A 17,743-nucleotide genomic window follows, 5' to 3' on the forward strand; every position below is an offset into this window, starting at 1 on the left:
ACACACATTTTCCCTTTCTCCCTGCTTCTCTCCTTTAGCCACAATGAACTTGGGAGCCAGTTCAGTGCATGGACACCATGTATTCTTTCTTTCTGGGTCTTGAACACTCTTTACCTAGCTAACATCTATATATCTTGAAGTCTCAACTTAGCAGTCATTTCTTCCAGGAAATCTCCTAACTTCCCTAGGGAATGAAGCATTTCTTCTATGTACTTCCATAGAATATCATATTTTCTTTTTCCATCAATAACATTTATATGAATTCTACCTACCTGGTTACAGTAAACTATAAGATCTATGCGAGAAGAGATATAAGTACCTTGTTCACCATTAAATAATTACCAGTAATTATTAAATGAGTGAGTGGTAATCTTTGTTAATGTGAAAATAACAGCATTAAAAGGCTGTTTCTTAGTAGGATAATTAAACATAAAAATATACCATATTAACTTTGAAACAAAGCATTTGTTTAATTTTTTTCTTACCCTATTACCCTTTTCTCTCTCTCTCTCTCTCTCTCTCTCTCTCTCTCTCTCTCTCTCTCTCTCATTTTTTTATCTGTATTAGATGTCATCAATCTTACAGAAGAAGTACAGTGGATCAAAGTCAATACAAACATGACTGGCTATTATATTGTACATTATGCAGATGATGATTGGGATGCACTAATCAAACAGTTGAAAATAAATCCTTATGTCCTGAGTGACAAAGACCGAGCCAACCTCATCAACAACATCTTTGAACTTGCAGGGTAGAGTATTTTTGGTTTTATTTTGTTTGTTTGTTTTTTAAACAAGTGATATTGAGAAAAAGAACATTTTAGAAAAAAAGTTCAAAAGAACTAGCATGTAGTATCATGTATTGCCTGTTAGGTATACGTCATTTTGGAGGAACTGGAAAATGTCAGGCATAGTCCTTGCCTTGAGGGACTTTATAATCTATAGTGAAAAATTAGCTACAAATATTGAACAGTTAAGTAACAAGATTTACATAACATTTCAAGAATATAGATGCCAGCAAGCACGACCCATATTGCTGAATAAGTTGATGTAGTTCAGGCTTTGTTTTACTTATTGATAGAATTCTTTTCAAGCAGCACTTGGTTTGTGTGATGCTTAGGGCAGTTCTTATATCTGGAGCTTCCTTATTTATGTACCACTTGCCTCCTCCATCACCTCGTGTGCTACTGGAATCCCAGAGCCAAGAATGGCAGAGACCTTGTGTATAGAGAATCTTCAGAATAGGAAGATTACCAATTTAGGTTTTTAATGGATCTAGAAACACAAGGAATATTCAGAAATGTTCCTTCTGACTGCTCTTGACCTTCCTATTTTGGTTCTTTTTTTTTTTTAATGAAATGACATTATATTATCTCAGCCATCATTGTTATGATTTCTATAAAATGGTTGATTTTAAGGATGTACTCAGCATAAATTAATAGTGGACCTCACTTTAACAAGTTTGACAAATAAATTCCCATATAAATAATTTTCTTTCTTTTTAAAATTCTCCTCATGCCACCTGTTCTCACCTGGTAAATATAAGAAATTTAAAAAACAAATAAAATTAGTACTTTGAATCATTTCTCATCTAAGATGTCGTAATTCCTGAGTTAGCAATTTACAGGTGACATGGAATAAAAACGGAGCAATTGTTTATCATTTTTTTCTGAAATGTGTCTTTAACCCTGGGTCACACACATGACGTTAATCAAAGGTAATCATATTTAGTCTAACTTTACAGAATGACACTCTAAGCTTAAATTTTAGGTCTTCAAGACACCATCTGACCATAAAACTTCTCAGCATGCATACAATTCATCTGCCTTTCTCAGCATGTTTACTTTTTCTGTTCTTTTACCCTTTAGGCTAGGCAAAGTGCCTCTTCAGAAGGCCTTTGATTTGATTGGTTATCTTGGAAATGAGACCCATACTGCACCCATCACTGAAACCCTGTTTCAGACAGGCCTCATCTATAACCTCCTTGAAAAACTAGGATATATGGATCTGGCCTCAAGACTGGTGGTGAGTCTGCCTTTTTTGCCAGCTTCTCTTTGTTAATTGCTTTTAATGTGGTTATTCAGTAATAGGCTTTAAAGGGAATGAAATTCCATTTTCTTCACTTTCCAAGAAATCTTTATTTTTAATCAAAATATCATTGCTTACCATGAAGAGCTGATAAAGGCTTAGCATGATGTGGTCTTGTTTGAATATCAACATATAGATTTCTCATACTGCTGTCACATGAAAAGAAACTTTTTCTTTTCAAATTTTTATATAGTAAATGCTTTAAATGGACCCTTTTGAAAAGGAGTGCTTCCATTAATATCCTAGTAGTCAATATTAACTGGCAGTCATGTTTGTATTGGGATTATTGTTTAGGAGCCCTTCTGATACCTGTCTTATGGATGAGGATGCTGGTATTTCTCTGCAAAGCAGTAAGGGAGTCTTGGTATTGGAATCTGTTTTACCTTTTTTAAAAAAACAGTTGCCTGATCTTAACAGTCGTTATTGTAGACACTTTCAGTGTTAAACTGCCGGCTGAGTCTTTAAAAGCTTGGAAGGGAGTGATGCATCCTTTGTTTTATCCACTTCTCTAAATCAGCACATTCTGACCACAGGGTTTGCTTTGTAAACTAGTCAGGTTTTCCAGGGACCAAGTAAAAGGCAGCTTTCAGAAAAAGGAAGAAAGTATTGGACCAGGAATTAGATTAAGTCTTTTAGGGTTTTGGTGTCTTCACTGGTAAAAGGAAGGGGTTGGATTAAATCTTTTTTTAAAAAACAATCTCCTTTCTGCCACTTTTACTGTTCTACTGTGTACCCCTTATGATGAGTTTTTTTTTTTTAATATATTTTATTGATTTTTTACAGAGAGGAAGGGAGAGAGATAGAGAGTTAGAAACATCGATGCGAGAGAAACATCTCTCAGCTGCCTCCTGCACATCTCCTACTGGGGATATGCCCGCAACCCAGGTACATGCCCTTGACTGGAATCGAACCTGGGACCTTTCAGTCCGCAGGCCGACGCTCTATCCACTGAGCCAAACTGGTTTCGGCATATGATGAGTTCTTATCACAGGCATGATTCTCAGTGGGGGAAGGGAATGTAGGGCAGGTGGGCCATATGGAGCTTGAAAAACACCGTCCCTCACAAGTTTCTGATCTGACTCCAAAGGAACCAGCCCCAGCTCTACCCATAAGTGAGATTCTTAAGTTAGATGATTTCTGAGGTTTCTTCTAATTGATAGATTTTTATCATTCTCCTATTTCATAAGGCTTTAACTGCCAGCCTTAATAAAAACCAGCTCCTGGAATGTGCCCCAGCCCATAGTGGCATTCAGTAAATGTGGAATGAATAAGTGAGCGAGACGCTCCAGAGACGAGCACATGTCAGTGTTTGTTATATTCTGGACCCATGCTCAGCGCTTAGTGTTGATTGCCTTGTTTGATCTCACGCAGTGCCAAATGGATATGCTCCTTCATGAGATAAATGAGGAGACTACATAACTTCGCCAAAGTCACTACCCAGTCAGTTATAAAGCTGAGATTCTAGCCCACATTGGTTTTACTTCAGAACCTCTTCTTTGCCTTATGCTGCTATATTTTAAACTAATTTATATTCTAACAATGTCATCTTTCCAATGATACCTTTTTGTTGGGAAATAGCAAAGCTTTTTCTTTTTTGCTATCATTCTCTTTTAAACTCAGATTTTAAATTAAAACAGATTGAAAAGCTTGGAGACCATGTGCTTAAGGTTTAAAATTACAGACCCACATCTAGTTACTTCCTTGAAAATGAAATTGTCCACTTACTATATGAGATTTCTTTTATACCTAAAATGTTAGTAACAGTATTTTTTATAGTACTGATGTGCCTTTCCAAGAAGTATACAGCTAACTTATTGGTCTCTTTGGGGCAAAGTTATAATCTGACACAGACTTTCTACTATTAGTTTATTAAAGAAATTGGCCATTTGTTAGCCAGTTCAGCTACTGTAGATGGACATTTGGGTTGTTTGGAGTTTGGAGCTATTATATATAAACAGTGTTGCTACGAATATTCTTATACATGTCTTTGATGAGTTTCTATGGGGTATGTGTCTGGAAAATGGAATTGCTGAATCAAAACATATGCATGGTTAATGCTGTACTACCAAATCATTTTTCAGAGTTACATCAATTTAACACTCTATCAGCAGTGTATGAGAATTCAAGGTCCATTCTGGATCTATTATTTGTCAACATTTATATTAATAGTAACCTTTTTCTTTTAGCCATTTGGATGGGTGCACTATAGTATTGTAATTTTGGCTTTAATTTATATTTCCCTAAGTCAGCAGTTCTCAACCTGTGGGTCGAATGACCCTTTCACAGGGGTCGCCTAAGACCATTGGAAAACACTTATATAATTACATATTGTTTTTGTGATTAATCACTATGCTTTAATTATGTTCAATTGGTAACAATGAAATTGGGGGTGACCACAACATGAGGAATTGGCATTAGGAAGGTTGAGAACCACTGCCCCAAGTGAAGATGAATTTCTTTTGATATGTTAATTGACCATTGGGTGTTCTCTCTCTTTTTTTAAATTGAATTTTAGAGAGAGGAAGGGAAAGAGAGAGAAACATAGATGTGAGAGAGAAACATTGATCAATTGTCTCCGCACCCACTCCGACCAGGGGTCGAACCTGCAACCCGGGTATGTGCCCTGACTGGGAATCAAGCCCATCACCTTCTGGTGTACGGAACGATGCTCCAACCAACTAAGCCACCCGGCCAGGGCTGGATATTCTCTCTTGTACCCAAGTCTTTCATTTGTTTTTCTATTGGATTGTCTGCCTTTTTCTTATTGATATGTAAGATTTCTTTTTTTTTTAAAGACTTCTTTATATATTCTATTTATGAGTCCTTTGTTTATCATGTATATTTGCAAATATCTTCTAAATAGCTTCTCCTACTCTGGCTTGCTTTTTCACTTTCTTAATGATTTTTTTAACTAACATAAATTCTTAATTTTAAGGTATGAAATCTGCCTAGTCCAATATATTCTCCTAAGTTTTTCTCTGAAAACTTTTTTTTACCTTTTATATTTAGATTTATGATCCATTTGGAATTAATATTTGTATATGGTGTGAGGTAAACATAAATATTACTTTCTTTTCAATATGGATATCTAAGTGATCCAGCACCAGTGTACTTCATTGTATACATTTTTTTTTTTTATATTTTATTGATTTTTTACAGAGAGGAAGGGAGAACGATAGAGAGTTAGAAACATCGATGAGAGAGAAACATCGATCAGCTGCCTCCTGCACATCTCCCACTGGGGATGTGCCCGCAACCCAGGTACATGCCCTTGACCGGAATCGAACCCGGGACCCTTCAGTCCGCAGGCCGACGCTCTATCCACTGAGCCAAACCGGCTTTGGCCATTGTATACATTTTTTATTATAGAATTTCTATAACTACTTTGGGGTTATTAGTGCCATATCAAATCAACACTATTTGGGGTAATATATTAGTTTCCTAGGGCCATCGTAGTAAATTATTACAAACTGGGTGTCTTAAAACAACAGAACTTTATTTTCTGACAGTTCTGGAAGCCTTAAATCAGAGTGTTATTAGGGTAAGTTTGGTTTCTTCTGGGGGAGAATCTATTCCATGTGTCTCTCTCAGCTTCAGGGCTTGCTAGCAATCCTTGGCATTCCTTAGGTTGTAATTGCATTACTACAATCTCTGCCTCTGTCTTCACATGGCATGCTTCCTGTGTTTCTTTGTCTGAATTTCTTCTTGCAAGGGCACCCATCATTGGGTTTGGGCCCACTATAATCCAGTATGACCTCCTCTTAATTTATTTATATCTGCAAAAATCCTGATCCCAAATAAGGCCACAGTCACAGGTTCCAGTCAGACATGACTTTTGGGGGCATACTGTTCAACCCAGTATAGGTAGCCGTATTAGTATTTGTTACTCACTTCTTTTCAGTATTAAAGAACAGTGTTGGTACTGAATGTACTCTAAGAGAAGGCGGAATATCTATCTACTCTGAAGCTGCCCAGAAGCTACTCTTCCTCTGCCTCTCTCCTTAACTCTGTTGAGGCCCAGTGTCAGGAAGCACTTGATAACTTACCTCAAGCTAGCCCTGTGCTGAGACTATAGATGCGAAACACAATTCAAGGAGTTAAGCCTTTTGAATATTTTCCTAATCAAGTAACTCCGCATCTTCATTCCTGATGATGACTTCCAGTGTGCTGGGCAGGTATGTGCTTATTAAGAACATACTTCAGAGTGGGGTCCAGAAGGCGAGGACGTGAGGCTGAGTATGTGTTTGGAAGACCACAGGCCCTTTTACTGATGGAGATTGCATACTATTGATGGTTAGTTAAAAGTTTGGCTTCAATTCATCCAGAGGGAGAAACTGTCTCCTTAAAATTCTTATTCAAATTTTAGGACATTCTTGTAGCATCAAAACTCTCAAAGTATGAAGTCTGACCCACTGTAGTCGGAGATTGGAATGGCAGACATTTCTGAGTCTTTGCATCCAGTCTTCAGTAATATTTATGATTAGGACTGGTGTCAAATTGTTATGTCATTGTCGCCAGAGCAGAATGTACATTTATTGGTCATTTTGTTGTATAGGCTACACATACCTATGTAGCACATACCCATATATCACATTTTGTGATGTATGCTGTGGTGTTGTGGTGGGTAGGGGCTGGAGGCACACTTGAATTGTGTTAGATTGTTCACATATGATGTTAACATCCGATCCTAGCTGTATTCCTGTCTCATCACTTATAAGCCTGTCATTCTTGTATGTATGAAGGATTGGTGGGATAACCTTTTGCAATAGAGGCTGACACTTCACTTTTAAGAAGCTCAGTTGACCCATGAAAGAACTCCCTGGGCATATCAGTGTAAAATTAAAGTAGTAAATCAAAATGTAATACATAGCATAAGTGCCAGCATCTATCCCAGTTTTATTTTTTAAATCATTTTATGTTGTTGTTGTATTTTATTACATATCCAATGTTTGTAATTTGTATAACCCTACTTAAGTGTCAGAGGAGAAAAATATTCAAAAGGTTTAACTCCTTAAATTGTGCATAGCATCTACATTCCCTCTCCCCATTTGCCATTTTCACTTTATGCAATCAGAGGATGGGATTCTAATGTTTAATGAGTTTAAATTTCAAAAATTAATTTAGAACCATGGAAATGGAAAAAATAGTTTTAATTTTATTTGTAGAAGGCAAAGGTAATTCAAAGCACTTGTTATGGTTTGTTAGTACTAAAAATATAACCTGAAATTTTCTAAAAAAGAATTAATTCTTTTTTAAAAGGAAATATTTTACTCTATTATGTTATCATTTGAAATATATTTCAAATCAACTATTTGGTAATTCCTCTTGGTGAACAGGGAATAACTAGAAAAATTTCGTCATGTAATTCCGATGGAGTAACTGCTCAGGAATTAGCCTATTCAAGGTTCATGCTCCTCTTGCCTCTAGTCCTTTCCAACGACATTTTTTTGTACTGGCTTCTTTATGTTTTAGTTAATTCTCAAGGAGCATTGGCATTTTTCTCTACTGAACTTTTTTTTTAAAAAAAAAAAATATATTTTATTGGTTTTTTACAGAGAGGAAGGGAGAAAGATAGAGAGATGAGAGAGAAACATCGATCAGCTGCCTCCTGCACATCTCCTACTGGGGATGTGCCCACAACCCAGGTACATGCCCTTGACCGGAATTGAACCTGGGACCCTTCAGTCCACAGGCCAACGCTCTATCCACTGAGCCAAACCGGTTTCGGCTACTGAACTTTTTTTTAATGTTTTTTATTTCAGAGAGAGGAAGAGAGAGGGGGAGAGAGATAGAAACATCAATGATGAGAGAGAATCATTGAAGGGCGGCCTCCTGCACATTCCCTACTGGGGATTGAGCCTGTGACCCGAGCATGTGACCTGATAGGGAATCGAACCGTGACCTCCTGGTTCATGGGTCAATGCTCAACCACTGAGCCACACCAGCCAGGCTCCACTGAACTCTTTAAAATAGTATTTCAAGCATGTGACTTTTTTTCTTTCTCATCCCTTCTTTGTTTTTATTTGACAGTTATGAGTAGCTTTTAAGTTTCTTTTTTGCTTCAGTCACTTGGGATGGTTTTCTATTGTGATACTGTTGAGGTCAGGCCAGTGAAGACAGCATGTACCAAAGTGGTCATGTGTATCCAGGAGGGTCTGCATCGCTTTTATGTTTCCACTTCACATCCTCCCAATGACTCACAAGCTTACTCAGACATTCCACAAGGTGTCTGTTCTCCTGTTTATTACTTTGAAGCAAGCAAACAATAGCAAGTTATCACGTCATCACAAACTTTGAGTCCTCCTTGCACGGATTCTTGATTCCATTCTCATAGTTCCACAAGAGATTTATTCAGAGGTCTTCTGAGAAAATAGCCTCGCAGTTTACAAGTCTCTGCCTCAGATTCATTTTAAGTATTGACAGTGGTACTCTGTAAGAATATAATGCTCTATGAAGAACTTGAACTACTTTTCTGGGGTTGAGTTTTTGTATGTGGTCATCTGTGGTACTTGACTACTTGAGATGAGACGTGATAAGGGTGATGCTGTTAAAGAAGAACCAGTGGAAAGAAGAACTGCCCTTGCCCGAGACCCTGCGGGCAGGATGTGGCTGTAAATTTTTTTATTTTGTTTCTTCTTATTTACAGCCATGAGGTTTTCTAAAAAATACCTCTAAGCATTTTATATTAAAATTTGTGTTCCTTTTAGTAGCATTCATGCATGCATATTTTATATGATGATTTTTTAAAAACCCATGTGTCCTCACCCCTCCCCATGTACCACAGCTAGCAACATTGAAATATTTCCATATACTATGAACAGCTTTTACACTTTTGTTGTGGGAGAGATGAAAAAGAAATAGCTATATTGATTTCTTAATACCATAAGTATACATTTAAGAATGACATTTTATTCAGAAGAAACTATTAACAGTGGACTGAAATAGTGGATAGTATTACTGAATAACTGAATTTCTTTCAGAGTGATAATAGAGAATGTTCTTATTTCTGGGAGTTGCATGCTAAAGTATTTATAAATGAAATATCATGATATCTGTAACTTACTCTCATGGATCAGCTAAAACCATAAAAATATATATGTATGTATGTGTGTTACATGCACATAGAAACAAAGCAAATGTAAGAGTATTAGAAAACAGTGAATCTAGCATATGGGTGTTTATTGTACTATTCTTGTAGCTTTTCTGTAGGTTCAGAATTTTTTTTATAAATATTGGGAGAGAAAATAACAATAAACAACTATACTTTCCTACAGTACTCATTTTCTCACTAATTAGATTAATTTGTTACAGCATCAATATTTGAAGTATTTATTTAATATTAGATTTAGAAATATTTAAACAGTAAAGAACTATATTTTTCTCTCACACTGCTTTTTGTATTTATGAATTCTAAAGTCACGAGGTCAGGAAGTTCCAACTTCCTTCTAGCAGTTGGTACTTTGGGTCAGGAAAATAACTTCTTGCTGAGTATACACTGGAGAAAGGTTCCTTACTGCAGAGAAGCCATTAATTCTTTCTGTGTTATGTCATTAAAAGTCCCTGTTGGCTATAGCAGCCTTTTGTATAAACTGTGTCATTGAATGGTTCATCTCAGCTATTTGTGGGCAGTTGATATTTAATAAGTAATATCTCTGTCCCTCTCCCTCTTTTTCTTCTTGGGTAAATGTTGGGAAAAAGAGGCCTAGTTGTCCTGATTTTCCTGGTCGTCCTAATTATTATTATTCCATTGTAATCTATTTTGTCTCTCTAGGCCAGGGTATCTAAATTGCTTCAAAGCCAAATTCAGCAGCAAAATTGGACTGATGATGGCTCTCCATCTGCTCGAGAGTTGCGGTCAGCCTTGCTAGAATTTGCCTGCGTCCACAACCTAGACAGCTGCAGCACTACCGCCTTGAAGCTGTTTGACGAGTGGGTTGCATCCAATGGAACTCTAAGGTGAGGTGTGCTTTTACTCAGATGAACTCTCTTCCTCATCTTTACTTCCCATCATGTACTAAAAGCAGGATCTTTTCATCCTGGGTCATTCATGTTATAAAACTGAGTGTTAATGTGTGTGAACTCTAGGCACTTATGTTCTCAAATAAGACTTTTTTTTTTCTTGTGGCAAATTACATGTAACATAAAATTTCCTATCTTAACAAATTTTAAATGTACAAGTTGGTAGTATAAGCATATTCACCTCGTTGTGCAACAAATCTCCAGAACTTTATCTTGCAAAACCGAAACTTCTTACCCAAATAAGTCCCCACCTTCCCTTTTCCCCAAGCCCCTGGAAACTACCGTTCTCCTTTCTATTTTATGAGTTTTTACTGCTCTAAATACCTCATTTATGTGAAATCATACAGTATTTGTTTTTCTGTGACTGGCTTGTTTCACTTAACATGTCCTCAGGCTTCATCCATGTTGTGGTATGTGTCAGAATTTTCTTCCTTTTTAAGGCTGAATAATCAATCCATTGTATGTATATACCACATTTTGCTTACCCATTCATTCACTAATAGACATTTGGGTTCCACCTTTTGGCTCTTACCAATAATGTTGCTATGAACATGGATGTACATATATGTTTTTGAAGCCCTGCTTTCAGTTATTTCAAATATATACCCAGAAGTAGGATTGCTGGATCATATGGTCGTTCTATTTTTAATATTTTGAGAAACTGACACACTATTTCCCATAGCAGCTACACCATTTTACATTCCCACCAACAATGCACAAGGGTTCCTTCCAATTTCTCCACATCCTCACCAACACTTGTTATTTTCTGGGTTGTGTGTGTGTGTGTGTGTGTGTGTGTGTCTGTCTGTGTGTGTTTTATAGCAACCATCCTAATGGAGGTTGCAAGCAAACAGAGAAAAGTTTGTTCTAAATTGGTAATAATTTTGTTTTAAACAAATAGGTGTCAAAGAGTCTCTTTTAATTTAGGAATAAAACATAGCAGGTGGAGTTAGCAATTAGTAAAAACAGTTTGATGATGATCGGTTCTCTCTAGGTTCCCTATTGGGCATTATGGAAAAAGATTCAAGCATCAGATAAAGAGATTTTAATAATGGCAGAAAACTATGTTCCCTCCCCTCTTCTCATCCCTCGCTCCATATTTCTACCATGGAACTTAACACACTGTATTGTAATGAATATATTTCTTGTTCTGTACTTTGTGATAGCCTGCGAGTTCCTAGAGGCAGAGACTGTGTCTCTTTCTTCCCCTCTCCATTATCCAGCCAGTCACCTGCTTGGTTCTTTGTGGATGCTCAGCAAATAGTTATTGTATTAAATTGAAGTCATATTTCTTCTAGTCCCACCGACTAGGAAAGTAGCAACCACTAAATTAACTATTTTTTTCACTATTGGTTAGTTGTACAGTGAAGACTCTTTTGTACTGCTCTGCTCTGACCCCTAAAACATCACCACTAGTCATTTCCTTACCTTTGAATTTCGGATGTTTTTGTTCTCACATTTGAGTACCTCTCTTACAGCCTACCTACTGATGTCATGACTGCTGTGTTCAAAGTTGGAGCAAGGACTGAGAGCGGCTGGTCGTTCCTCTTAAGCAAGTACATCTCTATAGGCTCTGAAGCAGAGAAGAATAAAATACTTGAAGCTCTTGCCAGCTCAGAGGATGTACGGAAACTTTACTGGTATGAAACCAACCAAGGAATAAGACATGTAGAAACCAAAAGTATGAAAGCATTGTGCTGCACGGGTGGAGAGCTCATTTCCTCTGGGATCTCCCTTTTCCTCCTTTTACTCGCAGGCCAGACCTGACTTGGTCAATGGGGTAAGGAGCCCGCATGTGCTGGCTTTCAGCTCAGGAACTGGACCGATAGGCAGAGGTGCTTTGCCCATAATCCCAGCACCCACCTGCTTTCTCCTTAAACATGGCTTCGCCCCCTTGGCGTGTTGTCTTCATTCCACAGTTAGTGCTTCATTCTCCTGGTCAAGGCATTGCTCTGTCCAAGCTGTCATTTTGAAAATGCAAACACTACAGAAAAAGGTATTATGTAAAAGCGTATAGGCTCTACTTTCATATGAACTTGAACTTGTGAGACATTTCCTTTCTAATATTGACTGGACAAAACCTGGAAATGGGAGTTTCACAGGTGAAAGAAGGGCAGGGAGCAGGGCCTCCTGACCCAGGAGCCAGCAGTGGTGGGGCAGAGGAGCACCGCGATCCAAGGGAAATATGAAAGGAGCTTGAGGGTCAGCGCTGGGAAGGTCAGAGGGAGGCACTGATGTGTCACTGCTTCTCTTGTATAAATGTACTCAGATAAATCCTAAGAGTGTCCCCGAGATGTCATCAGCACCGGCCCACACCTACTTTCCAAAGGATGCGCTGTAAATAATTATTTTCCTTAACGTAGTAGCCAGCCTCTGATCCAAGCAAACAGAGAAAAGTTTGTTCTAAATTGGTAATAATTTTGTTTTAAACAAATAACACACTAATAAATTCCCATTATAAAGTATTTAAACAATATCTAAGAAAATGGAATAAAACATGAAAGTATCTCTCATATGATTCACTCATATGATCCTTCCATTCTTGTTCTGTCTGCTAACAGTGTCAGTCCTGGTCTGTATATTTATATATCAACACTAGAGGCCCAGTGCACGATTAAATCGTGCGCAGTTAGAATCCCTAGGCCTAGCTGCAATCAGGGCCATGTCCGCCCCCCAGCATCGCTCCTCCATCTCCGTGGCCCCTGAACCTCCATGCTCACAGCCCCCCGCCCTGCGAGGCTCCCTTGGCGTCAGCTGCCCCTGCCCTGCGACACTCCTTCACTGCCCCGCGAAGCTCCATGATCACAACCCCTGCCCTGCCTCCACCGCCCTGTGACGCTCCTCCGCCTCAGCCACCGCCGCAACACTCCTTCGCCTCACTGCCCTGCGAAGCTCCATGCTCACAGCGCCCTGCTCTGCGAGGCTCCTCAGCCTCCACAGCCCCGCTCCGCCACGCAGTGAGAGCCGGGCCTGCCCTTTGGTCATTTGGGCCCACAGCTCCCACCCCCTCAGCTCCCTAGCCTGCTGTTTGGTCATCCGTCCGGTGGTGACGGCACCTGGCTTTTTATATAGATTAGGATAGTTTATACTGTCCCCAGTGTTTTGTGATGGTCCTTTCAGCCAGTGATCTTCTCTGAGATTCGCCATGTCAGTTCATGAAGCCTACTTCATTTGTTTGCATGGATGCGTAGTATTCCATAGTAGGTAGGGCTCCATCACAGTTTGTTTAACCCATCACAGCTTGATGAGCACTTGGGTTTTCGTTCTATTCAAAGTATTGCTGCATTTTTGAGGGGAAAATGTGTTTTCTCTATATACACAGATTTCATAGTGCAGTAGATGAGAAGTGCTTGTGTTCAGATGCCAGGCTGCGGTATTTACTAGCAGTGTAACTGGGGCAATTACATAACCTCGGTTTCTTACAGAGTGGGCATAGGTAATAATTACCTTTTTTCAAGTGTTGTTGTGTCAGCAATTTAAAACATTACCTGGTACATATGAAATATTAATAAATAACTATCAATATCAAGAGTATATTCTGAAATGTGTCTTCATTTTCATATTATTTAAACAGCCCAGTTTTTAAAGAGTAATAATATACCTTATATTAAAATTAATTTTTTTTCTGTTAAGGTTTTTAATAGGAAAAAAAAATCAGTCTTCAGAATTATAAATTCTACCAGGGTTTATTTCTCAAATGTCTTTACTATATCAAGAAGTATGTATTATTATGTCACAGTATATTGAAGTGCTTATCTCATTTGTGAATTCCTTCTTCATTTTAAAAAAATGACAAGTTTTCAATCTATTGATCAATCTTAGACTAACCCAAAAGTGATATCCCTTGAATTGCTACAGAGCTTTAATTAGGAGACCAGCACTAATCTAAGTTCAGTCATCACTTCATCATGAATTGTTATTTTGGAAGCTAAATCTGTTCGCTTTTCAGGTTAATGAAAACTAGCCTCAGTGGAGATACCATCCGAACACAAAAGCTGTCATTTGTCATAAGAACAGTGGGCCGACATTTCCCTGGACACCTACTGGCATGGGATTTCGTCAAAGAGAACTGGAACAAGCTTGTACAGAAGTAAGTGTCTCAGAATCCCAGATCCTAGTGTTTCCCGTCTCTGCACTTGGAAACTATTCCCAATGTTGTATTGGTTCACAGGCCTTATGATTTGCTGTGAGAGGAAAATGCTTCAGTAACATTTAACCAAAACACTCAGAAATTTTCACATTTGTAAGCATAATTCCATAATGTGAATCACATTTGGGTACTAATCAAGCCTAGCCATGCCCGACTCCAGGTCACTTAGCTTAGCATGGGCACGGGCTAAATCAGAAGAGCAGTTTAGTTATGTGTGTTGAAAAATGCCTCTTCATTGCCAGGGGATCAGTTCAGAACTCACACCCAGGTAAACAGCACAGATAGGGTTTTTTTCTTTTAAAGCAATAATTACATTTCAGGATGTTTCCTATGATTTCAAATGGGTTAATAATTTATCTGGGTATTGCCAGCTCCTGCCTTTTGTGCCCACCTTTCCTTCCCACAGGCAGTAAGTGCATGTAGGACTTCTCCCGACTTCTGGAGCTGCAGTTCCCAGCAGAGGGACGAGACTCTGCCTTGGCATACGTAGCTCTCACGAAAGCATTTCCTGTGCACTCGGGAACTTAGCTTACCAACAGCTGCCTCACTTTTTGCTCTTTTTGCTCTTGTATTTGTGTTTCTGCAGGTTCCATCTGGGTTCCTATACCATACAAAGTATTGTTGCTGGATCAACTCACCTGTTTTCAACGAAGGCACATTTGTCGGAGGTTAGTTGTATAAAATGCTGCTAACGGAGATGGGGTATACCTTTCCTCTCAGGCTGCTCAGTTTAAGTCAGATGGTGGCTTTTCATGCCAATTCCTGTCCCTCCTCTGCCTTCATCAGTGCTAATGATTCTGCATTGGGATTGCGTCTAAAGGGTGGATATACAGCAATGAGAAACAATTCCGGTGAGGAAAAACTCTGATTCCATTCTCAACAATATCCCCTTGTCTCCTTGACACAAATAATTTTGTAATTAAGACCAGTATATGCCAAGTTTCTAAGTGGTAATGAGATTGTTGTGAAGAATGCAACTTCAAGGGTAAAAGTTGGGCACCAAGCCTAACTTTAGACTTTATCTCACTATTACTTGGCTATTTTATTTTATATTTGAAAAACTCATCCTTATGGGAGTAAGGAGAATGCGTTTTTAAAATTACCTCAGTTTAACCATACTTGATTAGTAACTTGATATAACTACCCTGAATATTAAAATACTTTTTATCTCTACTTTTAAGACATCAACACAGCCAGAACTAAGTGAAAGTTTATTTGAAAAGGATATTAAGAGTTACCTGAGATTAACTGTTATTTTCTTCTTTTGAAATATTTCTGTGTGCAACTTACAGGTCCAGGCATTCTTTGAAAATCAGTCAGAGGCAACCTTTCAGCTTCGTTGTGTCCAGGAGGCTTTGGAAGTCATTCAGTTGAATATCCAGTGGATGGAGAAGAACCTTAAAACTCTGACGTGGTGGCTGTAGCATGCACAACCGCACCTCATTTTGTCACCGGTCAGAGAGCTTGTTAACTTGGGCTCTGTTTGTAACTTTTGCAAAAGCCAAGGGGAAGCCAAGGATCGCTGCTGAGTTGTTTGCACTCTTAGGAGTTGTAGTTCGCTCAGGGTCCATCGGTCTTTCTGAAACATCTTTGGGCAGAACGTAGCTATTTATTACAAAATTACATTCACTCACATGCCAACCATCTACAAAAACAACAAGTAATGTGTATACTTTGAAGATACCCAAATGGGGAATAAAATGGCTTGGAATTCTGTTCTATTTCTCAGTATCGGTAAAGTACTGGCCCAGTGAAACAAGGAAAGACCTACCATGGGAGCCGCCAGCCATCGTTGCAGGCTGCTGGTTTGTGAGCCATTTGTTGCTTCTTGTTGATAGAGTTGTTGAATGTGGTAACACTTCAAAAAGTATGGCAATCAGTGAAGTCGATGAAGCATGCAACTGTAGAGAGCTCATCTCAGGTGTGCAGATCTACTTTGATTTGGGGTTTTGATTAATCCTTTATTTCCTGGAAAATTTTTAAATAAGATCTACTATAACTATTATATTTTTTTCTGCAGAATAGCTAGGTGCTACAGAATTTTTAAATTTTTGTTATATTAAAAAGCTAAATAACAAGGCCAAAAGATTATATTTTCCCCATGTTTAACATTTTCTTTTTCATCTTTTAGGAAAATGTTTCAAACTAAGATAGCTTTAATTATAATTATTTTATTCATAAGTTTCAATATTCTCCATATCTGTACACCTCTACCATTCCCTGCCCTAGATATACCTTATATAAATAAGTATTTTCACAGTTATGGCAAACATTTTGTTATACTGGTATCTTTTATCATTACTTTATCACTGTTACTAAAAATATAGGTTGTTTTTATATATCTTTTGGCATGATAGATTTTAGACACTTTCTCTCTGAATCATACCCATGGGTGGGTTTTTCATTTTATATGATAGAGTAGCACATTAGAAACATTTTAAAGTAGGGCCTTGGAGAAATTGAACATTTTTATTTGAAGTTCACCATAGTACCTTAAAGGAATGAGAGAATGTGAGAAAGGAGTAACTTGATTCATATGGAATATGGTGGGCTTTGAATTTTTTCCCACTATCAAATAGAGTACTTTTCTTTAGTTGAAAAATCATAGTTTTATTTTACCATGGCCAAACTAGCAAATTAAAGGGAATGTCAAAAGAGAGAGAGAGAGAGAGAGAGAGAGAGAGAGAGAGAGAGAGAAGAAAGGAAAGAAAGAAAGAAAGAAAGAAAGAAAGAAAGAAAGAAAGAAAGAAAAAGAAAGGAAGGAAGGAAAAGAAAGGAAGGAAGGAAAGAAGGAAGGGAGGAGGAATCCAAAACTGTATGGCATTTTTACTCCTTCTAAAGGAGAAATACTGTACTTGAATTTTGTAAGTTCTGCAGACTTATATTTAGATTATGGTGTTTCTTTGATTCTTAGGAGAAAAGCTTTCTTCCAAATAATTCTTGTACTTTATATTGTGTTTAAAAACATATTTGTAAAAAGAGGATAATTACCCATTTTCGAGCACTTAAAAACACTCCACAGAATCAGACAATGGGAAAGGTCACCTTTTTTTATTCAGCAAGTGTAAAGTGAAAACGTGGGATTGTGTATAAAACTATATTTTATTTTATGAAAATATTTTTATATAACAAAATTTAAAAGGCTGGCAAGCTGAAATACAGCTTTCTTTACTCCTAGTATGTTTTCACCCAATTTAGTCTTTTCTAAATATTTATCTGTCTGTTTTAGAATAGAAAACATTATATCCTGAGAACCACAGCATCATCTAAAGATGTCTTATTGAAACTGGGGTAATTGTAGGTTTTTATTCCTCTTGTGCTTCAGTAAATGAATGATAATTTAGTTGATAGTGAAAGTTAGTGAGTTTTTATATTTTTAGAGTGGGGAAAAATATTAAACTTTTGAGGTTTTTTGTTGTTGCTGGGTTGTTGTTTTTTACCATGTTATATTACTAAATTCCACTTTGATACAGAGTTTAAATTTTGC

The 17,743-nt window shown here is 37.8% G+C and overlaps 1 protein-coding gene across 1 annotated transcript in view; it reads left to right on the forward strand.

The window, feature by feature from the left end:
* LNPEP (leucyl and cystinyl aminopeptidase) overlaps window positions 1-17,009 on the forward strand; it is a 57,656-nt gene extending 40,647 nt beyond the window's left edge. The window contains exons 12-18 of the mRNA XM_081090560.1: window positions 568-751; window positions 1,868-2,024; window positions 9,859-10,043; window positions 11,585-11,746; window positions 14,056-14,196; window positions 14,843-14,924; window positions 15,549-17,009. Coding sequence (XP_080946686.1) covers window positions 568-751; window positions 1,868-2,024; window positions 9,859-10,043; window positions 11,585-11,746; window positions 14,056-14,196; window positions 14,843-14,924; window positions 15,549-15,680 — 1,043 coding nt within the window. The 3' untranslated portion in view covers window positions 15,681-17,009. The remainder of the gene's footprint in view (window positions 1-567; window positions 752-1,867; window positions 2,025-9,858; window positions 10,044-11,584; window positions 11,747-14,055; window positions 14,197-14,842; window positions 14,925-15,548) is intronic.
* The last annotated feature ends 734 nt before the right edge of the window (window positions 17,010-17,743 follow it).

Source organism: Myotis nattereri (genome assembly GCF_964212035.1).
Source record: "Myotis nattereri genome assembly, chromosome: 4".
Classification (NCBI taxonomy): domain Eukaryota; kingdom Metazoa; phylum Chordata; class Mammalia; order Chiroptera; family Vespertilionidae; genus Myotis; species Myotis nattereri.